The sequence below is a fragment of the Symphodus melops genome (genome assembly GCF_947650265.1).
Source record: "Symphodus melops genome assembly, chromosome: 20".
In the NCBI taxonomy this organism is placed as follows: Eukaryota; Metazoa; Chordata; class Actinopteri; order Labriformes; family Labridae; genus Symphodus; species Symphodus melops.
The window spans coordinates 2,036,775-2,061,910 of record NC_136710.1 but is presented as its reverse complement, the minus strand read 5'-3'; the positions used below and the strand labels follow the sequence as shown (position 1 = coordinate 2,061,910).

The 25,136-nt window shown below is 42.3% G+C and overlaps 1 protein-coding gene across 1 annotated transcript in view; it reads left to right on the top strand.

Moving 5' to 3' along the window:
* The window catches only part of col4a6 (collagen, type IV, alpha 6), a 96,990-nt gene that overhangs the window by 68,692 nt on the left and 3,162 nt on the right, over positions 1-25,136 (top strand). The window contains exons 5-47 of the mRNA XM_079371039.1: positions 2,134-2,268; positions 2,490-2,534; positions 2,652-2,771; positions 2,874-2,936; positions 3,043-3,078; positions 3,187-3,249; positions 3,325-3,360; positions 3,489-3,530; positions 5,914-6,003; positions 7,579-7,632; positions 7,739-7,801; positions 7,967-8,011; positions 8,154-8,207; positions 8,352-8,421; positions 8,537-8,647; positions 8,765-8,914; positions 11,387-11,479; positions 11,596-11,753; positions 11,865-12,047; positions 12,141-12,324; positions 13,398-13,442; positions 15,963-16,034; positions 16,224-16,331; positions 16,523-16,741; positions 16,839-16,997; positions 19,576-19,746; positions 20,010-20,153; positions 20,309-20,431; positions 20,560-20,741; positions 20,817-20,880; positions 20,986-21,060; positions 21,177-21,284; positions 21,750-21,857; positions 21,948-22,019; positions 22,230-22,349; positions 22,436-22,552; positions 22,723-22,884; positions 23,004-23,102; positions 23,275-23,427; positions 23,571-23,687; positions 23,793-23,984; positions 24,356-24,527; positions 24,644-24,758. Of these exons, the coding sequence (XP_079227165.1) occupies positions 2,134-2,268; positions 2,490-2,534; positions 2,652-2,771; positions 2,874-2,936; positions 3,043-3,078; positions 3,187-3,249; positions 3,325-3,360; positions 3,489-3,530; positions 5,914-6,003; positions 7,579-7,632; positions 7,739-7,801; positions 7,967-8,011; positions 8,154-8,207; positions 8,352-8,421; positions 8,537-8,647; positions 8,765-8,914; positions 11,387-11,479; positions 11,596-11,753; positions 11,865-12,047; positions 12,141-12,324; positions 13,398-13,442; positions 15,963-16,034; positions 16,224-16,331; positions 16,523-16,741; positions 16,839-16,997; positions 19,576-19,746; positions 20,010-20,153; positions 20,309-20,431; positions 20,560-20,741; positions 20,817-20,880; positions 20,986-21,060; positions 21,177-21,284; positions 21,750-21,857; positions 21,948-22,019; positions 22,230-22,349; positions 22,436-22,552; positions 22,723-22,884; positions 23,004-23,102; positions 23,275-23,427; positions 23,571-23,687; positions 23,793-23,984; positions 24,356-24,527; positions 24,644-24,758 (4,692 nt within the window). The remainder of the gene's footprint in view (positions 1-2,133; positions 2,269-2,489; positions 2,535-2,651; positions 2,772-2,873; positions 2,937-3,042; positions 3,079-3,186; positions 3,250-3,324; positions 3,361-3,488; positions 3,531-5,913; positions 6,004-7,578; positions 7,633-7,738; positions 7,802-7,966; positions 8,012-8,153; positions 8,208-8,351; positions 8,422-8,536; positions 8,648-8,764; positions 8,915-11,386; positions 11,480-11,595; positions 11,754-11,864; positions 12,048-12,140; positions 12,325-13,397; positions 13,443-15,962; positions 16,035-16,223; positions 16,332-16,522; positions 16,742-16,838; positions 16,998-19,575; positions 19,747-20,009; positions 20,154-20,308; positions 20,432-20,559; positions 20,742-20,816; positions 20,881-20,985; positions 21,061-21,176; positions 21,285-21,749; positions 21,858-21,947; positions 22,020-22,229; positions 22,350-22,435; positions 22,553-22,722; positions 22,885-23,003; positions 23,103-23,274; positions 23,428-23,570; positions 23,688-23,792; positions 23,985-24,355; positions 24,528-24,643; positions 24,759-25,136) is intronic.

Here is a 25,136-nt window from a genome sequence, read left to right as displayed (position 1 = left end):
CAAGGCTAATGCGGGATCACTGTCACAGAAAGGCAGTCTGATTCAGAAAGCTGATACATAGGAGTAATGTAATGTCAGTAATGTTGGTATGAAGTTAATAATGTCAGCTGTCGTCTAGCAGTAGTTAAATGAAATCATTAGCATTCAACAACGTCCAAGCTAACCACACTGTTAGCTTAAAATGCACGCGTTAAATATGGTCATTACTAAAGATTTCAACCAAACGGAATTTAACAAAGTTTAAATCGCCACAAGATGAAATCTTGTGCAAGGTTTTACACTTTAATCTTAATGGCTTTGATGCTATAAACTCCAGTAATCCTAAAACACATGCTAAAGATTCTTTATTACCGCTATTTGACCTTCTCTATGACGCCTGCCTGATGTAAGATTGGCTATTTCACAAGGTAAAGTATTTTGTGTCTGCAGGCAGAGCAGACGTATAGGTATGGAACCAGGTGTGGAGTAGACTGTTACCTTACTTTCCTTACATATATATGTATATATATATATTGTGTGTGTGTGTGTGTGTGTGTGTGTGTGTGTGTGTGTGTGTGTGTGTGTGTGTGTTATTGTATGTGCATGGAGATAATAGAAGGGTGTGTGAACCTTAACCATGAGTGTAATGAAAGGTGTGCATTTGTGCGTATGACTTATGTGTGCATACATCTCTCTCTCTCTCTCTCTCTCTGTCTCTCTCTCTCTCTCTCTCTCTCTGTCTCTCTCTCTCTCTCTCTCTCTCTCTCTCTCTCTGTGGGGTTGAACACTTGTAATGTGAAAGCTTAATTGGATGACCTAAGGGCTAATTTAAAGGTGTTGAAAGCTGAGAGCATCATAAAGGGACGTCCTAAGTTAATTTACGTTCAGACGAATGCAAGCACTTACATGCACCTCAGCATTTTAAATACACCTGTAAATGTACATCTGTGGCAATATTTAACTTCCCCTATTAAGTTTACAGGGTGACGTCTTTATGGATGAATTTACGAGCCCCACAAACATCCTCATGCTCAACTCGCACCATTAACCCAAAAGTAAAGACAAACCCTGAAATATTGAAGCGTGATCTTTTTGAACGTGACGATGTGTCACTTCGTCAAATTCTTCCTCGACTTTCCGTTGACCTGAGCGCAGACATCTGTCCCTGTCTCTCTGCCTCCTCCCCCCCCCCCCCCCCCCTCCCTCCATCTGTCTCCTCTCTCCCTGCCCTGTTATGCTGTTGCAAATATAAGCTAATGGCAGGTTGTCAGTAGTGTGAATGTGTGTACCATTCAGTCAGTTAAATCAGCACAAACCCACCAGCTTGTGTTGTTCTGTCATTATGCTGCCCTCATGTGGTTGAAAATGGAAGTTTACCCCTTTAACGTGCATCCCAAGTACATTACTATTCCAAACAAGGCTTTATTCAACGACCCATAATAACTTTTATTAAAGTAAAAAAAAAAGTAGTCCTTGACAGTAGCAATTCTTCCTCCAGACCACCATCTGAGCCCACATGCCCCTACATGCCCGCATAAAGCACTTCACCAACCCTCGGAGATTTTGGATTGTGAAGCGAGCTCAAGCATTGAAGAGGGGGGAACAAAAAAAAAACACAGCTGGGTTTTTTTTTCCCCCCGTCCGGACTTGTCCCCCCGTCTCATGTAAACAAACCAATGAAATCCACAACACAAAGACAAAATGGCTTCCCGCTGGCAGTTTATTTGCAAGTGTCTCTGGGCTCAATTACTCCCGCCATCAGGTGGATTATGGCGTGTAATTGAGGATGTTGATGAATGAGGGGAGCGAATGAAGACAATGTTTTTATACTTGATTGGATACAGAAAGTAACGTACGATATTAAAAGTGTCGTCTTAAGGACAGACCCTGAGGTGTTCATTTATTTATTTTTTTTACATAAATTGTGACACATTAATGTAAAACCTAAGGGGAATAACATGCTGTCTATCCATTCACTAAAATGTCCAATAGCTTTTTTGTGTAGCCTTTTAGCCCAGGATGGACAAACCATGTTTAGAAGTACAGCTTTGGAGGGGGTGAAACAGTTGTCGGCTGCAATCTGCGCTCTCACCACTGGAGGCCGCTAAAGCAAACGCACGCCTCTTTGTAAGGTAACCATGTCTCCTCTCTCAGGGTCGTCCTGGGCCTCTCGGGGAGGTGGGACAGAGCGGAGCTGAGGGACAACGTGGGTCTGTGGGACCTCAGGGGCCTAAAGGAGAGAAGGGCCACATCGGACTGAAAGGACCATCTGGCCCTAAAGGAGACAAAGTGGGTGTTAAAGATCTGTACATGATTGATGAAAATACAATAATATCTGTATGGTTGTGAATTGATCCATTGATTTTTTGTTGTGTGAAAATGATTTTTAACTTTTCAAGGATATCAAGTCAAACTGTCTGCAGCAATCAAGCAGTAACACCCTTTCACCACAAGGTGTAGCTATTTATTCTGAATTTTAAATGAACACAATTGTCTCTTTCCTAATTCAGGGACCAATGGGTGTGCCGGGTTTCCAAGGAAACGATGGCGTACATGTAAGTAAACCAGAAACAATAAATCAGAGTCAACTTTACATTTTGATATAAAAATAATCGCCCCACTCACTTCCTGTTCTTGACGAGTACACGCCCCCTTGTTTTTGATCCCTTCAGGGTCACCCTGGTCCGGAGGGTGGAAGAGGACCACCAGGATTGGACGGTTGTAACGGGACTAGAGGAGAGCCTGGAGATTCCGGTTTTGGAATAGGAGTACCTGGAAATCCTGGATTTGCTGTAAGGACGAACTCCGATTCCCTCTTTTATTACTGGTCTGAATATCAGGGATGTTGTAAGAGAATATACAGTTGATACTCATGGTGGTCGCTCCTCCATCAGGGACCTTCTGGGCTGAAGGGACAGAAAGGAGAGCCTCGATTCGTCTCAGGAAACGACTTCACCGTAAGTCTCATCTTAACTCACCTCACACGCGTGTGTCTTGTATGTTGCGACGAGTCAAATCCATTCCTTCTTTTCTATTAACGTTTACTTTCTCCCTTTTATGTAGAGCATCCCTGGTCCACCAGGAATCAACGGTCAACCTGTAAGACTTTTGAGTCTCTCCGCTCTCCACTCGACAAAATCATTGGAAATGATACTTCCTGAAAGATTTTTAAAAAATGTATTAACTTATTATCGTCTTTCTCCGCAGGGAATCAGAGGTCCTGATGGTGCGCCTGGATACACCGGTCCAAGAGGGCCTGATGGTTTCCCCGTATGTAAACCGATATTTCTTGTATTTTGAATTTGTATCTATAAAATCAACTCTAAAATGATCGTCTGTTTTTAGGGCCCACCTGGTCCTCCTGGTCCCCCAGGGCAGATGGTATGTATAAAAATGAGCAAACAGCATGCATCATATTCTACTATGAACCAATACAAAACTTTAATATCTGAATGTTTATTGTTTGTTTCTGCAAATACATATTTTTTGCTGACTCTTGTTGTCTTTAGGGGAGCCGTAGTGATGGATATCAAGGAGAGAGAGGAGACAAGGTACGGTTCGTTAACTGAAGAGTTCACAATTAGTTTTTAAAGGTCGTTGACCTTTATGTGTAGCTAGAAAACAAGCAGGACACTCAGGACATTATTTTAGTCTTTGTGCTAAGATTTAGCTACAATTAAAAATCCCTTTAACACAATTTGTCCATCTTGAAAAAGGGGATATTGTTGATATTTGTATTTTATTTTCGGAGACATTAGCTTTAGTCTTGCACATTACAACAGCCGACGTAGAGGGCGCTAGCCGTGTCCCACATATGTGTGTGTGTGCACATGAGCGTGTATTTATGTGTGTTTTGCACGCCTCCTTTAATACCTTGTTTCTTTGAATGGATTGGTTGGACATAATACTGTGCATGTTTTCATAATCTGACCTGGTGGTGGTGGTGGCTTGGCAACTTGCACGTCTTCCGTCCAACATATTTCATTCATAACCCCTCCTTCCCTCTGTAACCCCACCCATCCCTGCATCACCCCCCCCCCCTCCCTCCTCCTTTCCCCTCCTGGAATGTTTTATCTGTTTTCTGTACGATAAAAAAAGAATGAACATGAACCTCTATTTGATTCAGTCTGGTTTGTTCTTTCGGATAATCAAACATGCCCCTGAGACAAGTCGCTAACGCACTCACCGTGCTTCATTCTGGGTCAAAATCTAATTCTTCAAGGACCCACTTGTCCGATTTACTACATAAGATTGATGAAAATGTAGTTCTGAGATTCAAAATCACCTTTAAATAATATTAACAGTGATTTTGTCCGGTGGCATCAAACACTTGTTGAGTGACAGTTCAGAGATTGAATTGAAGTTTTCTACTTAAACGGAACGAATGCTGAATAATTGTCCTTCCGTCAGGAGAATAATCCTAACACATAATCCTAACTTCAATGTTTAAATCTCTGAGCTGTCACCCTGGAGGACGATCTATGAACTGTAACAGGGTGCTGGAATCACTTGCTCCTACTTCTCCTACATTGCACTACAACCCCCCTCTTTAACTCACGGGCATCTGATGGTGAACCTTTGGGATGTTTAATGCATTTTTCTTTTGACTCTTCAAACCCCATCCATCCATCCATCCATCCATCCATCCATCCATCCATCCATCTGCCCACCCAGCTCGTTTTGAAACAATCACACAACAGTACTAACAGTCATCTTCCTCAACACACTGCATGCATGTTATGCTCAACCAAAACCCTCCAACACTGAACTCAAGGCAGATTCAGGATATTATTGAATATGAGATCAGCTGGATATACTGTTAGCCAGGCGAATAATCTACTGTATGTGGTTTTCTGTTAGCGATGGTGAAAAATCTCAAAATGACTTCAAATTGATTTGATTATTAACTTTACTAAGAAAAAGTATCCCCGAGCTCTCGCTTCCCTTTTTTCTCTTTATGCTGGTCTTTTCTTTCTCCCTGACTTTTTGTTTTGTTCTTCATATTTTCTCCTCGTTGTATTCATTTGCAGCACTTCCTACTTCCTGTTTAATTTGTGTATGTTTTGAAACGAAAAGATCCCAGTGGAAGAGGCCTACATATCTGCTCATTTGCATAAACTATACAGGAAGTGTGTCATTATGATTTATGTCAAAATGTGCAGTTGGTCAGACTGCAGGTTCAGAACCAATGTCATGGACAATGCAATGGAAAAACAAAATTTTAAGATTGAAAGAACCAAAGTTATCAGCCTTTTTTCATTCAAAGTATATTCATCAGCTCTGTCAAAACTGGAACCTACGTTACCCACAATTCATTTCTTTCCATCTCTACCTTTTTTTTCTGTAAACCCCAAAAGCTGCTGACTCATAGGACATCCATTAGGTCAACTGATATCCATCCTGCAGCTTTCTGTGTAGCCATGAAAAGATTTTAGTACCCAGTATTGGTAGCATCTTTTATTTTTATTTTACATATGCTAAAGTGCTCCTAGACATGTAAAAAGATTTCATGTGTAAAAGCCGTGGAGTTTCTCTTTCCGGGTGCCACCAATGCAAAAGCAAATTCTCCAAGTTCTGAGTGTAGTTGAAGGTAAATAAAAACAAACTTGAGGCACTTTTGCTTTATCATGACAGCTTCCCCAATAGAGGCTATTATGACTTTTGATCATTTAAATCTCAGCATTTTATTGGTACATAGTTTTGGCCATGTAGTTTATTTCCATGTTTTTCTGTCTTCTTCTTGCTTATTTTTTCAACACTCAACTTTTTTTTCCCCCAATTTTGCTCACTCCTTTTTCCTCCTCTAAAATCACGTACAGCATATCTACTTCTTTTGACCTCTTATTTCCTCATCTGTATCTTCATGCTTCTCTCCGCCCCTCCCTCCAACACAAATGATTGGCTAATGTTTTTTATGTGTATTTCGGACTCCAGGGCGACGTGGGTCTTCCTGGACCCAGTGGTACTCCCGGCGACGGGTCATTAACAAGCGAACAAACTCTCACTATCTACAAAGGAGACAAGGTAACACTGCAAGGGAAGGCTAGGAGCAGTGGCTGTAACGCTTCTCAAACACAACACACACACACACACACGGTCACATGGATGTGGTGGGGTCTCAATATGAAAGTGGGGAAAAGAAGGTCAGTAGGCTGTTAATCAAAAACTAAAAGTGAAATTAGGAAGAGGTGCAGTGATTGCAGCAAACTTTACAGCCATGTTGAAGAGAAACGCTTGAAATTGAGGAGTCAAAGAAGGAGACTTTGGATAGAGGCCGAGGAGAGGTTGGTCCCACTGCCCATCAGAATTTTCCATTCATTTCCTTTAAGTTTCTTGTCTTGGTCATACATTGTTTCCATAGTTACTGAATGTGAGACGTAGACTCCTGAACGTCTTACAGTCTTCTACAAAGTCAATCCTGAAAATAGCTGTATCAAAAAAGTTAGGGTTTTGAAACTCCCGAAATCACCATATCAGGGATATACGGCAGTCGGTGGAGTTGGACATATGTCTAAGAATCCCTAAATCACAAAAAAAAGATGAAAAGCTTCCGAAACTCAGAGTAATTAGTCTTCGATGTGAAACGTATCTTTCTGCCTCCAAAGATTCTTGGACCTTTTTGAAAAAGTTGTGGGTATACCAAGAACAACCTCTCGTCATCAACCCAAAAGTTCCTCTCCCCTCCTCTGGGGCCAAAGCCCCTTCAGTGGCTTAATCCAAGCTCACATGGAAGGCGTCCTCCAGTCCCTTACTATCTTCCATCTCTACGTTCCCCTACAACCCCCTGTAGTTTTTCTGCTGGCGATCCCGCCTTTCCTTCTTTCGCCCTCTTCGCAACGCCCAACGAACAGAGTAAAGACTTCTCTCTTCCTCGGTTACATAATCCAGGGTGACGTGGGCATGCCTGGTGACCCCGGACAACCAATGGTCAATGGCATAGTGGAGTTTGTGGGTTTTCCCAAAGGAGACAAAGGAATGCAGGTTTGTTGGAAATCGCAGTTCTTATAATAATTGACGTTGAAATGGAGAGCAGAAAGGCCGACACTCTTTCAAGTTGGCAGAGCAAAGAAGTTCCAATGTCTTCAGATCGTGCTCAGTAGTTCAATTAAAACGGTAAAATAGATTATAAGATGGATTCAGCTAAACTGCTAAATCTTTAGATTTCCCGCTCTGTCTACTAGACAGACTTGAGAAGAATGTCTTGCGGTCCAGTGGAGCTTAAAAATGTTGGAATACACAAAATGCAGTGACTGTCCGGAAAATAGGAAACGATTTACATATGAATAATTGGATGGTATGTAATGGACTCCAAGCTTGCAGTGTCTTGATGCCGACACAAAAGAAGTCACTCTACCGTGTTGTTGCTTCCCATGGAGAGGAACATTTTTGAAATCCTCAATACTTGATTTCAGTCAATACCCATTTTTGCTAGTCTATGCCGTTGCATAGTTCACAAAGGTAAGTTTATGTGCTTAAAAGGTGAAAGTCAAATTCAAGAAATGAAGGTTCATCTATTCACTAAATTGTTCTCATTATTGTCCCTGCAAAGTTTACCTCTGATTTTTCTTCCGTTTTTATTTTTGTTTTTGTTTTTTTAAGGGCGAAGCCGGCCGAAAGGGCGTTAGAGGATACTCTGGTGGTCCTGGTCGACCTGTAAGCATTTCTTTTGTACTTTGGATATTTATGAACCTTATTGATTGAGATCTTGGGTTAACAGGAGCATAGTTAAACCTTCTGGTTCGCTTGTTGTTTTTTTTAGGGACCTTTTGGCTATCGTGGTGAACTTGGAGAGAAAGGCATTCCAGGTTACCCTGGAGCAAGAGTAAGCCCAAATATGCCATGTTTTATGAATCTTTACCAATCAACATAGTAGAGATACCCAGGAATGATATCTTACTCTGTTGTATTCAGAACCATATCAGTTGTTGTCTCTCATCTTTCCTTTACCTGTTCCTCTGTGGTGGATGTCATCGGTTTAACTTCACAGGGTCCTCCTGGTTTTAATGGACCTCCTGGTGCTACAGGACAACAGGTAGACCTTCATAATACTGCTACCATAATATATTTCACTATATCCTACAAACAGCCGTCTGCCTTCCGTTTGTTGTATTTTAATACAGAAGTTTAAAAGCGGTCATTTGCACAGTCAACTCAACCTTTTTTCCATGTAACAGGGATTAAGAGGTACTCCAGGATTCCCAGGCCAACCCGGATACATCGGACCCAAGGTGAATGTGCTTCATTGCTACTTAGCCCTTTTTGGTGATGTGTAGAGTTTCAGAGAGAATGTCATGTTGGTACGCTTACTAGTCCAAGCTCAATACTACATACAAAATACATGTGTTAGTAACTGTATTACATGACACTTTTAGGGTGACCAGGGAGAACCAGGACTACCGGGACCTCCTGCTTATGTTAGTGAAATTGGCACCTCTGTTCAAGGTAAAGCATTGAATAAGACCAATATGTTGGTGGATCAACTATGGGTCACCTGTAAGTTTAGTGTTTAATATGCAAGAGTTTCCTGAATCTACCTTTCTTCGGTTCTTGGCTGCAGGAGAACCAGGTACTCCAGGTTACAATGGCTCGCCAGGAAGCCGTGGTGACCAGGGACCCCCAGGATTCCCCGGACCACCAGGCCAACCTGGAATTGGTGGTTTTGGATCAGGTAATATATGTAGTTTGGGGACCCAAAGTTAGATCAATAAACGGAACAAATCTCAGTCCTCAAGGATGGAACCTTATTCAAAACTAAACGTCACTTTTATCAATGTCCTCCTCTCAGGTCTTCCTGGAGGTCCAGGTTTCCCCGGGACCCCAGGTCCAAAAGGAGAGAAAGGTGGCCAAGGTATACCTGGTTATGGCGCAGAAGGACTCCCCGGTTCCCCAGGACTTCCAGGACCTCCTGGCCCTCCTGGACCTCAGGGTCCTACCAGTATGTTCACATAGAATCGGCTAACAAAAGTTGTATGGTTCCCCCTTCACAGTTGGTCATGAAAAGGGTTTATATGGAATGAAAGGGTTTATATGGAATAAAAGGGTTTATATGGAAGATGGAAAAACTAGTACGGTCTTTTGGTTGGCTAGTTTGGGACATTCGCTAACAAATTATTCCAGAAATGAAACGTCTGAGTTACTTGGCTGATAAGACCTATAGAATCTAAACAGTTGTGAATGTTGTCTGCTTTTTATTTGTCTTTGAGAGATCACAGTGTACAGAGTGTACAGCATTCATTAAAGGAGCTAAAATAATAATACTTATTGTAACTAAAATTATGGAAAATAAGAAAGTCCTCTATGAAGAATCGTTATCCTCCAAAGCTGCACTTGGCATTCAGGAATTTGTAATTATAAAATGAAATTATTTTACTAGTTATAAGCTAGTTTATCATACAGAGCTAAAAAACCAAGTGGTTGACTGATGTAACTGTTCTCCAAGGCCTTGCTGTTGGTCCATGCATCATCTATCCTGAGGTGTCCCCCAGGCCCAAAGGCAGGTATTCCAAAGGCAGCCATATTGCTATGATTGCCATGGCAATATTCAGCCTGCCAACCAATCAAATTCAGCAAACAAAACTTTCAGCAGGCATTATACTACTGCCAAAATGCTTTTATAAACGCTACTGAGGGTGTGGTGGTAAGTATCGCTGAGAAGAGCTTTTACAGGCTTCAGACTTGGATAGGAGGCTCTCTCTACTCCAAGCTGCTTTTCTCATCTTTGGCCACAAGGTGTCGCCTGCTAGTTCACTGATTTTACATGGATGTAATGCATGGCAGCAGGGATTTTTTTTTTATGTGCTTTGAGGGCACTTACACTTAAAACAAAGAAGACCAAAAGGAGACAAACAAAAATGTTTAAATGTAATCTTTTCAGTATCTTATGACTTTACCTTTACCTGAGATTCTGTTCCTACTAAAGGTTACAGAATAGAGAATACACCATATTCACTGCATTCAAAAACATAATATGACTGTCTCTTTTTACCATTTTCTTTCCTTTGTGTTTAGCCAAAACTAGAGAACCTATGCATGCTGCTTGGCCAAGTAGTTTATAGCCATTATTGTCCATGTAAAATCACTGAAGTGCAATACTGTTTTATATTCTTGTAAAATATAAAAAAGTTTATGCTTTTAACTCAAGTGAGCATCTGTCATCTTGCAAAAGCAGCTGAACTCTTTCATATTACAAGCTGACCAAAGGGACTAATCATGTTTTTACACTATGAAGCTACACTGTGCTGCTTATATAAATAGTTGTGTTTAAGAGCATGTTATTGTTAAAAAAAAAAAAAAAAAAAAAAAAAAATAAGGATCTTCAAAGATATCCATCAAGCGTTTTCGGATCAAAGAGTTTGGAGAGAAACTAAGTGCCATCAATGGTATTTCAATTCACATTTGTCCCATTGACTTCCCCCTCAAGGTGATAAGCTTAGATGCTGCGATCATATGCTTTCCAATTGATTAGCAAGCAGAGCTGAAGCAATCTGGAGAGACATTGAGACATACTTTAAGTGTAAATAGTTCATTTCAATCAGTACCTATTAGCTAGTGTTAGTCATTAGCTAATATTAGCTACCCAACACCGTTTACAGTGTAGCTTACATTACTGTTATTCAGGAATTCAAATCTTTCCATTTGTATCACGGTAACTTATCCATGTCTGAAATTAGCTAGGAAGTGGCAGAATGCTAACATAAGCTAGCTAAAGTGTTCTCTTGTTTGATCTTACCTGAATATATTTGTTGATTCTTGTAAATCAATTTGGAAAAAAGTATAAGGATGAAGATGTTGGCCCTTTTGTCCATTTTTGGTCAATATTTAAAGCTAACGGTACGAGCTGTTAAAAACCATAGAATGTATCAAACATGGACGTTGTCTCAGGGACATCCCCGATTTAAAAAAACAGGTTTCTGTAAATCTAGCAACAGAAGAAGTAGAAGAGTTGAAGTGGGCCTTACGCCATGCACCTGCTATGTCTATATCATACATACACTGTAAATATATATATATAAAAGTCAGGTCCCAGTTCTTTCACAGCTTTCAGAAGGCTTCTTGACCAATCGTGGTACAATATGTCACTCAATCAGTCGTTAGTATTGGTGGTACAACAGCTCTGAAGTAGGGGTAAAAAAAAGTCCATCTAACTGCATTTCATTCACTAAATGTTTTTCAGGTGTAACAGCACAAATGCAAAATCAAGGAGTGTGTCCTCTGTTCATAGCACATTAGAAAAATATCCCTTGGTCCGAAAATGCCTGTTGGTTTTACATCTAAAAGTAGGTTGTGCAACTGAACTGAAGTTGATATAGTGTGGGATCTTAAAAGATCCTGGATACTTTGTGGCTAATTTGTAATTTTAAGTCTCTAAATGATCTAACTGGTGTCTGTTGTGTGTGTGTGCTTGCAGGTTCTCCCGGTGGTTTACCCAGTTACCCCGGACAGCCTGGGACACCTGGCCCCAGAGGAGAGCCTGGTAACACAGGATACAAAGGCTTCAGAGGTACACTTACACAACCACAACATTTTGTCCTGATTTGTCCTTGATCTCCTTCTTCACTTTTTTCAATCCTTTTCCTTTCCACTCTCTGCCTTCTGTGTTGTACTCTGCTCCTCCAGGTGATCCTGGCGACTGCGCCTGCCTCGGTGGAGGCACCTCTGGGTTACCTGGGTTGCCTGGAGCGCCAGGAAGCAACGGCAGCCCTGGGTTTCCTGGTCGAAAGGGTGAATCTGGTGACCCTGGCTCTCCTGGCTTTGGAGGTGTTCAAGGACCTCCAGTAAGTAGAAATTTTGACTTTAATAAAAATTTCATGATGTTGTTGATGGCTTTCTTCTTCTCCAAGGGGATAAAAGTTTCGTAAAAATCCATCATTCCTGTCCTACCACAGGGTCGTGCTGGGGAAACTGGATACTTTGGGCGTAAGGGAGAGAAGGGGGCATCTTTCTACCCCAGCCTGGGTTTGGGGGTAAAGGGAGAGCTTGGAACTCCTGGACCCAGAGGACCTACAGGTGAAACTGGAAAACCCGGCAGAGATGGACTTCCTGGCTTTCCTGGAGCCCCTGGAGCCCCAGTGAGTTACCAGACCGACCACAATTAAATATCTTAAAGATGTACCAATGAAGATTTTGAAGCATTTCCTTCTTTCTTCTCTTCTTGTCTCAAGGGTGATGCTGGCTTTGGAACAGTCGGAGAGAAAGGTTTCTCAGGATACCCAGGTGCCAAGGGTCGTCCTGGTGGTCCCGGTGAGCCTGGTGTTGGCTACGTTGGAACACCAGGCTTCCGTGGAGCTGACGGAGATCCTGGTATACCTGGGTTACCAGGACAACCAGGTTTACCTGGACCAAGAGGTAAGTGATGACGGGGAGGAAAGAACAGGAGCCAAAGAAGAGGAAAGACAGTGTTTGGTGTATTTGTGTTTGTGTGTGATTTTGAGAGAGAGTGTATAAGCAAGAAAGAAAGTGTGTGTTTGTGGACGTCATATTTCCCCCCACAGGGGGAAACCACGTTGAAACATCCATCCCATCCAATCACCTTCTATCCACTTTGTACTGTAGTTACCATAACAACCCCATCCTAAAACCCTCAACCAACCAGCAGACATTCTTAGGGAACAAACCTGGTCCACGTGCCTGAGCTCAAGAAGCCAGACTTTTCCAGAGCTCAAGGGACAACGTGTTTCTTGTTAGATTTTGCTTCCTGCCCTTCATGCCTCCGCTGCAGCAGCATACTGTTAACTACAAGATTAATGGTCTCCATTAATGTGCTTATACACTTCCTCTGCAGCCAATAATCTATAATCCATGAACTGCTTTTGTTAGATGATTGCCGCACAATGATGACATTTTAATGCCGATTCTGCAACAGCAACTGTGCTTCTTTAGTCTCAGAGACGGTTTCTTCCTTCTTCTCTGAGACTAAATGACACAAAGTCCAGCTGGCCACTCATCTTCAGTATGAATGTGTGCTCTCAAACCATTATGCTAATGCTAAACGAATGATTCATTTTGCTCTAATTTCGAAGGTTATTGCACTCAGATGAGCTGGTAGAAATGAGAGTGGATTCCACTGTTAGCCTTAGCTTTACACTGTTTGTTACATTGCATCTCTTCTCTCTCCTCATTGGGTGGAATAACCTTATTTTAAGCAATATTTACATTGACATAAGAATTTTATTTTGCTTTTGCCTTAACTGAATGAGCCTTGAGTTAATTGAATGGAACTGTTTGCTGATTTATTTGACGATAAAACATTTTAATTGCTTTACTGGCGCATGCAAATGACCCTGATTGGCTTTGTATGCTGCCATCTTCTACCTCTCTCTCTCCATCTCTCTCTCTCGCTCTTGTTCTATCTCTACTCTCTCTTACTCCATCCATCCCTCCACCTCTATAATCTTCCCTGTGCATGTGTATCTGTCCAGGTGAAACCGGCTGTGGAGGGGTTAATGACGCCGGAGAGGGAACGGGTGGGTAACTAACTTTTTATCCACCAGCCAGAGTAACAAGGACAGAATATATCGTTTTAGTTTAAGGCAATGTAGCCACTGGTGGATCAATGGAATATACAGAACCCCTCGAGCAAACCAAAACGAAAGTTTATGGGACAGTTTACCAACTAGAGGCAAGATTTGTTTATGTTCCTATTTGGAACTGACTTAAGGGACATCATTAGCTTGGAACAAACAGTACTACTTGGGGTTTATCCAGCTTTATCCAGTTAATACAGTTTTAACATGGTGTATGTGTTCACATTGCAAACAACATGACCTATCAAGCTGCAATATAACTAAATTGACAACAAACGTTTGTGAAAACCTGGTTCTTTTTTTGGATCTAAGCTTGTTGTATGTAAACTATTTTAAGTGGGTTTTATTATATGACATTTTTTCCTTGTCTAAGCTGGGCACGCATAGGCCAAAGACAAGTGCGGTATTTAAAGTTGGTTGAATACCAACCAACCATGACCTGTAATTACTATGGTGGGCTATTCAGAAGAATATTTAGACAGAACACAGTTATTGTACACAAATGATTCAGGATGGGCTACATTTATAATCAAGGCTAGAGTCTGTATTGGCTTATCAATGGCATTCCTTTTCCAATTTTGGCTAAACCAAGTTGTTACTCTATAAAACTGAGGACTAGATTAGTTAGACTCTAGTTGGGTGTCCCTGATGGGTTCAAATATCAGCTTATGGGCCTCCCATTTTGGCCCAACTTGGGCTTGTTGGCTAGGGGTTAAGACATACAGTTTTCAACATTAAAGAAAATGGCTCACTTTGTATGAAACTTGGTCAAAGGGTCCTTAGTTGGCTAGGGAAGAACCTATTTAGTTTCTGGCAGATCTGGATCCAAGCAAGGAGTTAATAGTTTGTCTTTCTCAACATACAATCAACACAATATGTCAGACTTTATGGTGGAAAGAATTGCAGCAGGTATACCATTGGTTTTTGTTCTAATTTATTAAACCAGGCAACCAGCCCTGCAAAGGTCAATGTCCTCTGATGCAGTGTAAGTGGATCCTTTGTTTGCAGTGTGAACACAGTTACTGTAAGTCAAAGGAAAGTCTCCAGTGACTTAAAAGAAAGAGATATGTTCCCTGGACTAAGAATAAAAGTGGAATCTTTAATGGCTCAGCTGACTCACAGCTCAAACACTTGATTTCTGGGATATGTAGTCTTTAGCATTCTGAAAACTTGCTGTGAATCATTTGTTCATGATGGAGCCGATGGAAGCCACTTGCTCCCTGCATCTCAGGGATTCCACTCTGGCAGAGTCAGTCGATGATTTACAGTCAAGTTTCAGGGACATCAACATGGACATTATTTTACCCTGTTATTGGACAGCCACAGCTCATCTCTTCCTCCAATCAAAGCTGCTGAAACCTGGCGCATGTTTTCAAGCCCTGCCTCTGCTAAGTGCTTTTAACCAATAAGGGTTGGGGTATGGGGAGGGGCCAATTGTAAAAGTATAACCTGTCCCAAACAAAACTGAATTCACAACGTTTTGCTGTTCTGAAATGTAAGTCAATTTATTGTGTTACTTTTTGGAACTGCCATTGATTGTGATGAATTTGCTACTAACAACATTAAATCTACAACACATAATCATCATCATGATTAAACACAAATTAACAAAAGTGCAAGTATTTTATTTGAAAGTATTTAAAGCATGAATGGAGGCGAAAGACAATCAAAAGTTGCAAAAAACATTCATGAACATTTCTACTGGGTGATGGTTGGAATTGTTCATATGAGATAAAGAAATGTTGTGTGTAGTATTTCCATTATTGCTGAACATTTTTGAGACAGTAAGTGGTACTGTGCTAGCTTAAAGTAGGTTAGCATGTTATCTGTGCATTTCAGACCTGGACCAAATACCATTCTTCAAACATCAAGAACTCCAGTTTAGATGCTCAATCACGGATGGTTATGTTTAGAGTTAATGACAACTCCAATAAGTCTATGTCAAGCACTGCAAAATGTAAGTCTGGCATTGCCATATGATTTAGGAAACGCAAATTGCTATTGAACCTTAGGTTGGGTCTTGATTTTCCATGGTTCAGACCAAAATTACTTTGACCCTACACTATTGAAACTTCAGATGTATCAGTAGCCTGCTAGGCTTGGTTCCAACATCCAGTTCATATGGCTTCTAGTAGTGTTGTAGTCAAGACTTACTGGGACCAAGACATACCCAAGACCAGAGTGCTCTGAGACCCATGACAAGACCGAGGTATTTGAGAATCGAGGCCGATACAAGACCAAGAACATAAGTATTGTTTAAACCCTAGCCAATCGGTGGTGGTCCAGAATCCAGAGCACAGAATCCGGGTAGTCTGAAGCTGAGGCAAGACTGAGTAAAAAAAAGTTACTTTAAAAACAGGAACAAATAGTAAATGTTTTTCTATTGTGAGTACATGTAGTTTCAGTTTGTAAGTATCTTGACATAAGTGTGATCTCTAACCTGTTTATGACTGCTACCAGGCCAAGTGCTGCCTTGCACTGTTCCTGGTGAGGATGGAGACCCCGGTTATCCTGGTATTCCAGGAAGACCAGGTACATTTTCTCTATACCCTTTTTCCTAGGTCTGTTCATACAAACAGAGCAACACTCATATTAAGCACTTTGACAAAAAAGGAAATCATCTACTTCATATGAAATGAGACAACTCACTACTCCATGTTCGTCTCCTTTAAATGCCCATTAATCAGTCCTTTTGAAGTAATTTTTGTATGCATCTGTCAGGCCCAAAAGGGCAGCCAGGTTTCCCAGGAGGCACTGGACGTCCAGGGTTTGACGGCCCTAAAGGAGAAAGAGGAGACCCTGGTTTTGGTGGCCAACCCGGACCTCAAGGTGACTTCCATTGTAGCCTATTGCAGTTCTCCATATAGTAAAAGGGTATTTACATTACAGTGAAGCCATGACAACCAAGTATGAAACTCTTTGAATCAAAGACAGATTTCCTCAGGAGTACAACAAAGTGTATTGTAGCATGTATCGTAACAAGTGAAAAAGAAGTCACCATTTATTGTGTCTCAATGCAGGTTTTCCAGGGCCCAGAGGAGATCCTGGACTTCCTGGTGCTCCAGGACAAGTTTTTGACGGAGCCCGGGGAAAGGATGGAGTTCCAGGACGTCCTGGAGCCAAGGGCCAGCCCGGAGAGGTGCTGGGAGCCACACCTGGAGCTTCAGGACGGGATGGTTTGCCTGGTATACCAGGAGACAAGGGCCAGCCGGGGACCCCTGGAGGACCTGGATTCCCTGGTGAGACAGAGAGACTCATAGGGCTAGTATAATTGCTTGTTTTAACTAAGTAAAACGTCATCAGTAAAATCTGTATTTAACTCTCTTTTTTTTTCAGGTGGTGATGGCCGCTCTGGTGTTCCTGGACGGAAGGGAGAACGTGGTGTTGATGGTCTTTCTGGTATTCCAGGCCCTCCAGGACCCCCAGGCGATCCGACTGGTGGTATAACTGGTCGACCCGGATCTCCTGGAAACCAAGGACCGGGTGGACCACCAGGTGAGGGAAATACATCCAGCACCAACCCTGTCCTCATGTCTAACCAAATTTCGCAGGAATTCAATAATTACGATTTTGTAAATTACTTCAGATTTTCTACAGAAGAAGAATTATCACATAGCTTTTATCTATGCTAGTGTCACTTCTCATCCCTTCACTTTAACCCTTGTTGGGTCTTTCCTTTTCTTTTAAATACTATATTACCTCCACAATCCTCAATTTACCAATCAGTCACTACAGTTGCCTGTTTTGTTCTTGTGTTTATTGAAACTCTGCATCACCCAAAAGGAATGTCTTCTTCTCCTGTTTTCTTCTCCTGTTCTCCTTCCTCCTTTCCTCCCTACTTCCTACACACCACCACCATTATCTCCATCCATCCTGTCATCTCTCCATCCTTTTCTTGGTGTTGGGTCATTCGTTATAGGCTGCCAAGGTGAGACAGACTCCTCCCCCAAAACCCATCCATCCATCCATTCTTTGCTTCCATCCCTTCATCCTCCTGCTATTCATGCATCATACCAAACGCTTTATCTGCAACACGTGCTTGCTCTTCTTCTTTTTTCATCTTTATAGCAACAAAATGTCCATCACCATGACAACAATTCTGCATCCAATGGTGCTTTTTCAAATCTTATCACCCATAGCAATTATACACATGGACCCACCAACTAGTTAGCAAAAATTATAAGATAAATAATTAAATACACACCAGATTAAGAACTTCCACAGTTAATAAACTCAATAAAAGGCAGGGTTGGACATTATCTTCCAGAAATTAATAACTCATGTGCTCCGAAAAAGGAACAAAAAAATCTGTAGCTGATATAGGTCTGTAAAAACTTTGTCTGCCAAGAGGTACCAATCTGATGAACCAATCACACGCCTCCCTGTCTCCCAGCTCGTTCTCTTCCTCTTGCATGCACAAACCCCTGTTGACGGAGTTTATACTGTGAGTTTTCTTTCCGCTGAATGAGACATGAGACAACGTAGTTTCTACACAAAGAAGATATGAGCTAAGGGTCCACTTCTTGGACAACAGTACTTGTGCATATAAGTGAGCTTGCTTTTGAGAGAGCACATAGGGGAAGCGGGGGGAATACTAGTTTCAAAATGACGCAAGTTTTATTGCAATAAAAAATTACCAACCCTGCCTTTAACATTCTGAACCATGGCTTAAGATGGACATTTCAGCTATGAGAGATTCAGAAAGAAAAGTTCTCCAGAAAAAAAGTGTCTAATTGTGTTTTCTTTGTTGTTGTTTTATATGCAGGCAGTACTAACGTCATAGCTCGCGCTCATCTTGAAGTGTAGTCTGTTCTAGATGAGTTGGTTTTTTTTGCAATTAACTTCTTGTGACAGCTTTATATTTGGGTGCTGTGTCAGTGAACGTAGCAGCGTTTTTATACTCTCTTAAAAAGCACCTGAACCTGTTCAACACATCTCTGCATTTGTAACAAGTTAGAGCAGTTCAGATTGGGCTGCATGGATGTGTTGAAAAGAGGTGGACTTTTTAAGAACATAAACAGTAGCGTAGTATGCTAATACAAACTTAAAGCTAATTCTGTCTGGAATTGCACTTCAGTTTTTTTATGAGAATAATTTATTTAGATAAGACAACATTTATTTAGATAAGACAAAAGATCCAATATTACAAAAGATCCAATAGATATAATATATATTATAACCCAAATAATTATATACATCTGAATTTCAACATGCTAATATGTTGTCTTTACTTATATTCCTAAACTAAGTGCAATTTCAGCTCAAACAAGTCATTGAAACAATGTAATTGAAGTTGGGTTTTTTTACATTGATGTGCAGTTTTTTTTTTTACCAATTGTGCGAGTGTTTTTAACCACAATAAAATAATTAAATTTGCTTTTTTTTACATTAAAGGTCACATATTATTCTCCTTTTCAACCAGTGTAAATAAGTCTCAGAGCTCCTCAGAACATGTGTGTGAAGGCAATCTTGTTGTTAATCCCCATTGATCCTGTATTTGATCATGTCTATAAGCCCCTCTATTTCAGCCCTGCTCAGAACAGGCTGTTTCTGTGCCTGTAGCTTTAAATATGTAAATCCGCTGTGTCTGACCACGCCCCCTCTCTCAAAAGGTGACTCGGGAGTATCTGTGGGAGTATCACCCACCTGGGTGAGGGGCTACTGCCCTTTGTGATGTCATAAAAGGAAAATCTCCAAACGGCATGTTTGAGAACACATTTTCTGAAAAGTGAAGCAGGCAAAAGATGGAGAGGATAGATTTTTCTAATATTGAAGGGGTTTGTAGACAGACTAGAGACACAAATTAGTAAATTGGAAAAGTAAATAGTATTTTGCTCAATATGTGACCTTTAAGAAATAAACCTATTGAGTTATTGGTAAGTGAATGTATTTTGGAAAAGGTATGTATGCCATGTTCTGCTAATGAATTATACAATATGTAGGGAATAATCCAGTTTTTTAATATATTAAATATTTTTATCTGGATTTCCATCGCCAGTGTAGATTATATCTGACTAAATGTCTTTCTGTCTTCTTCTGCCTGCCTCGACATCCATCATCTGACCACCTTCAGGTTTCCCTGGCCGCAAGGGAGAAAGAGGAGATCCTGGTTTCCCTGGACCTGCAGGAATGAAAGGAACCCCAGGATTGCCTGGTACCCCTGGAACACCAGGACCAAGAGGACCCCCTGGACCACTCGGACCAGGAACCAGAGAGGGAATCCCTGGTGTACCAGGACTTAAGGGTATTTAGGTTTACTTTATTTTTACCCTTAGGGGTATTTTTTTTTTATTTACCCTATGTGGTTACAGGAAGAGTCACATATATAATAAAACATAGACAATACATAAAACATACAAAGTGCAAAGGCTTGGTCCATGGGTAAAAGTGCCAAAGTGCATTAAGTGCATAGATTCTAATCATGTAATTTGATAGACAAGTCAATCTGGAAAAGTTACAGAGAAATCACAACAGCATTTTGATTCTCTGTGGCTAATCTTTAAACAGGTGAGAGAGGTTTCCCAGGATTGGTGGGCTTCCCTGGACTACCTGGTCGCCCTGGATCTCCAGGGTTTCCAGGACAAAAGGGACTGAATGGAGTACCTGGAAGAGACAGCTACCCCGGTGGCCCAGGATTCCCAGGACAGAAAGGTAAAGGAAAGAGCACAACACAGAAAAAAAGTGTCTTTTTTTAAGACTTGTACAGAAGTGTCACAAACATGCAGACAAGAATGCACAATGTCAAGTAGAGCTCTCTTCGGCTTGAGAGTCACACTAACATCACTGTGTTTTTTATCTTGCGTAAGGTGACAGAGGATATCCCGGTCTTCCTGGCCTGCCCTCACCTCCTTACAGAGCAGAGTTTCTTGAGAAAGGAGAGCTTGGTACCCCCGGTACCAATGGTCTTCCTGGCTTCCCTGGACCTAGAGGTGACACTATTTTCTGTGTCTGTTTAATATTTGACATCTGTAAAACAGACTGTATGTGTTCTGATGAGCTGATGAGGATTGTTCCACCGTGTTGACACTCTAACACCCAACTCTGGGTCTGCTTTCAGGTGACAAAGGTCTGCCAGGTCTGCCTGGTCGTCAGGGTCTGCCTGGACTTCCTGGTTATGCTGAGCAGAGTAAAGGGCTGCCTGGAGATCCTGGGTTTCCTGGGCGACCTGGAGGCCCAGGCTTCCCTGGACCAAAGGGAGAAGCTGGAATCAATGGATTCCCAGGCACGTCTGGACCAAGGGTAAGAAAAGTTACCAAAGTCATAATATTTAGAAAGTTCAGACAGTGAGATAAATGTTCTGGTGGTATCTTCAAGGGTGATGATGGTGGACCTGGTCTTCCTGGAAACCCTGGAGAAGCAGGCCGTCCTGGTGGTAAAGGTGAGTGTAAACATCAGGCCAAACAAGCCAAAATAATCCTCACAGCTATTTTATTTACTCAACATATTGCCATGGAACCATTAACTAACATGGTTTGTCCCTCAGGTCCACCTGGAGATACTTTTGGCTATCCTGGAGGGCCCGGAGCCAAAGGCCAACCAGGAGAACCAGGATTCCCAGGTAAGACTTGATAAAACCAACCACCCATGTCTATACTGCCCAAAATCTTCTAACACTTTGTTAAAGAGGAGACATCTTGAAAAAGATTCCTCACTTACTTGATTGTTTCTTCTCAGGTGGCCGTGCCAATGATGGCCTTCCTGGTGACAGTGGTTTTCCTGGAAATCCAGGCTACTCTGGACAGAAAGGAGCTCCTGGTGAAGGAGGGCGGCCTGGAATAAATGGTGAGAGCTACTATGACAAACAAAAGAATTATAGCAGAAAACTCCAATGAGCGTTTATTTGAAATGAACACATGATACTTGTCAGTAATGAAAGGTTTAGGGCTTGATGAGGAAACCCATACCATTGTGCCTTCATTTCAGTACTTGCCCAATCAATAATTGATATAAGAGACCACTAAGCCCTCAATGACCACCATAGCCCAAACAGCATTTCCACTTTAACTGCACTACCGCTCAGCCCCCAATAACCCAGAAGTGAAGCAAAATGGGCAACAAGAGTTAAAACAGTGCACCTCCTGTGTTTACATTAGTCAGGACCAAAACAATTCAGGGACGCCAGACGATGAGCTCTAGCTTCCCAGAACCACACCTCTTCATGTCAGCTGCCACCAGCCGTCATACGCACATGCAGAACGCGTTCCTAACTTTAATCATATAATCATCATTGCATATCTGCCTTCGCAGGCTCTCCTGGATTCCCCGGGCAAAAGGGCCTGCCCGGCTACCCAGGCAGAAGGGGAGAAGATGGGATTCCTGGGGGTCCCGGAGGTCCTGCAGGTCCTGGAGCCAAAGGTGAAAAACTAATTGCAATTGACTTCTAATACAACAGGAACTAATAAAGAGGCTGCAGACAAACCTACAAACTCTGTTGTGTTCTTGCAGGTTTGCCTGGATCCCCTGGCTTGGATGGACTGAATGGACTTGGTGGAGCTAAAGGCCTTCCTGGAAACCCAGGCAAGGACCCAAATAATCACATGCATTTCCTTTTCACACATGCTACTTTAAAGGTTGTTCTTGGCAAGCAGCATGAAAGATCTATGATTGTTTTCTCAGCAATGTTTTGAATCTGGAATATCTTTCCTACAGTGAGTTAGCTCTGATCATGCCAACTATTACAGGAAAGAGTCACAAATGTGAAGTTGAATGTTGTGTATTTGTGTCCAGGTGCTAGTGGAGGAGGTCGCCCTGGTGCTAATGGTATTCCAGGCCAGAAGGGAGAAAGAGGCGTCTCCTACCCAGGAGTTCCAGGCTTTCCAGGACCCAAAGGAGAGAGAGGAGATTCAGGTGAGATAGACTTTACGGAAAACAAAAATGTTAAATTGAATCTAATAATATTGTCTTACAATAATGACTTTGTTTTTTTTCATCAGGTGGTCCTGGACTCCCAGGGTTCCCTGGTCGACCCGGACCTCCTGGTCCAACTGTGGGGTCTGATATTCCTGGACCTTCGGGAAACCCCGGCCTTCCTGGACTCGATGGAGAATATGGTAAATAAATGTTCCTATCCAATTATGTCTCCTCTCAACAAAATGTCTTCATCCTCAACTATCTACTTTCACAAACTCAATTTATTTATTTTTCTTTCCTTCCCATGACCGAACTTTGTCGTCCCAACCGTTGCACTTTCCTCCCTTCAATCACCTTCTCTACTCTCTAGGTTTACAAGGTCCTCCAGGTCCTCCTGGACCTCCTGGTCCAGGCTCTATACAGGGAGACAGAGGGGACTCAGGTCTCCCGGGCTTCCCTGGATCCCCCGGCAGGAAAGGAGAACCAGGCCAACCTGGAGGATCAGGACTCCCAGGCAGTCCTGGATTCAAAGGTAAAGTGAGGCTCCATAAAGGCTGAAAAAACTGACATGACTTAAACCTTAAAGGAACCCAAAAAATGTCTGTTTTCATGCTCATACAATCCAATAGAAGATATTTTATCGTATTTCAGGAGAAAGAGGTGTGACTGGCTACAGCGGAGGTCCTGGTCTTAACGGTTATCCTGGTGACTCTGGTTTCTTTGGGAACAAAGGAGCAAAGGGACTAAGAGGTAGGATATCTTATGGTGTCTATAGCTAGAACACTGTAAGATAGTTCAAGAAATGATAGTGTGAATTTGATCATTAAACCTTACATTTGCTCTCAGACCTTACAAACGTTAAGGTTGTTTTTCTCTTCTCTCTTTCCTCCATCTTTGTCTTATTCCATCCCGCCATTTTTAGGGCGTTCTGGTCGTAAAGGTATTCCTGGAGTCACGCTATCCGTGCCACCAACAGACTTCAGGCGACCTTTCGGAGAAGTAGGCTATCCGGGTGAAAACGGTATTCCTGGTGGTCTTGGAGAGCCTGGTCAGCCAGGATTGCCGGGACGCCCAGGTCAGTAGGGAAATGTAAAGCAAAGCCAAAAAGGACTTTGAGTTGACATTAGTTCCTATGTCACCTTGCAGTAACATAGGAACTCGTTAAAGAAAGACATTTGCTAATGAGATGAAAATAAATGGCTGTGTAAAATGCTGCAGGTCCTAAAGGCCGTCCAGGCGCAGTGGGAAAACTTGGCAGGACTGGAAATGGTGGTCTGCCCGGACCTATTGGAGATCCCGGACCACCTGGTTTCCCTGGACCCACTGGAGAGCAAGGTCAGGAGTCCATTTGTTTATCAGTTTCAAAACTCTTGTCATCCTACTGTTGTGTTAAGACAACCAAACCAAATTTAAATCCTTCCATTGTCTCCTCTTGCTCAGGGCTTCCTGGTACAGTCGGTCGTCCCGGTGTTCCTGGCGGTGTTGGTCGCAGTTACAGCATCGGCTACACTCTGGTGAAGCACAGCCAGGACTCCCAGGTGCCCATGTGTCCACAGGGCATGGCTAAGCTGTGGGATGGATACAGTCTTCTGTACGTGGAAGGCCAGGAGAAGGCACACAACCAGGACCTAGGTATGGAACACTAATACAGGTGGTGATCAAATGTTTTCACAGCATAATAAGAGGCCTTTTGAAGCTGCTGAAGGAAAGATGGAATCTCCAGCGTCAACAAGCAATTTGTATTTATGGCGCCAACTTCCAGCAAATGTTAACTCATGACATTTAAACATAGAGCCAATCTAGGCCATACTCATATTGATATCTGACTGAATTGGTTGGACTGAGAGAGAAATGCCGAGAGAGACAAAGATGCAACCTCAGCATGAAGCTCTGGAAAAACTCATGTGTAACGGGCAGAATTCAAGGGAAGAACCTGGCTCATAGGTGGATATCCGTCTGCATCTCAACTGTATTAATCACCTCCAATCTTGTTCTCTCCCCAGGTCAGCCAGGGTCATGCCTCCCCAGGTTCAGCACCATCCCCTTCCTCTACTGCTCCCCCAACGAGGTCTGCTACTATGCCAGCCGTAACGACAAATCCTACTGGCTCTCTACCACTGCACCAATACCCATGATGCCTGTTGCTGAGGAGCAGATACGCTCTTACATTAGCAGGTACTGTTGGCTGAAATTAAAGTAGTTTTTTTGGGGTAAAAAAGTCATAATGGTCATATTCATGTATGCTACTGCACCCTTGCATATATTGAAAGGAAAAATCTGTTTCTCTGCAGGTGCTCTGTGTGTGAGGCTCCATCTCAGGCCGTGGCGGTCCACAGTCAGGACATGACAATCCCCACCTGTCCACCCGGCTGGAGGAGCCTCTGGATAGGATACTCCTTCCTCATGGTAAACTAAAGAGAATACATAACCTTTCATAAAGTTTAGATTCTGGTCCCAAACTAGGATCAATATTGGAGATGCTTTTAAAAAATGGAGAGAGGTTAGAATGCAGAAAGGTTTACAGACCGATGCAGAGCTGGCTAAACACTGAAGCTTCAGTGTGCACCACATGGCAATTTGCTTGCACGTCGACTTGAGGGATGAGGGGACAGGGGAGACAGCTCTCTACAATGCTTTGAATTTGGGCTGCAGCACCCATTTTAAACACTAGGTGTCCGAGTTACATATTACTCCTTTAATTTAACAGGACAGTAAAAACAGAGAAAATTTTGGAAAGGACAGTGGAGACGATTCAAAAACATCAAATAACTGAGTCATATCTTT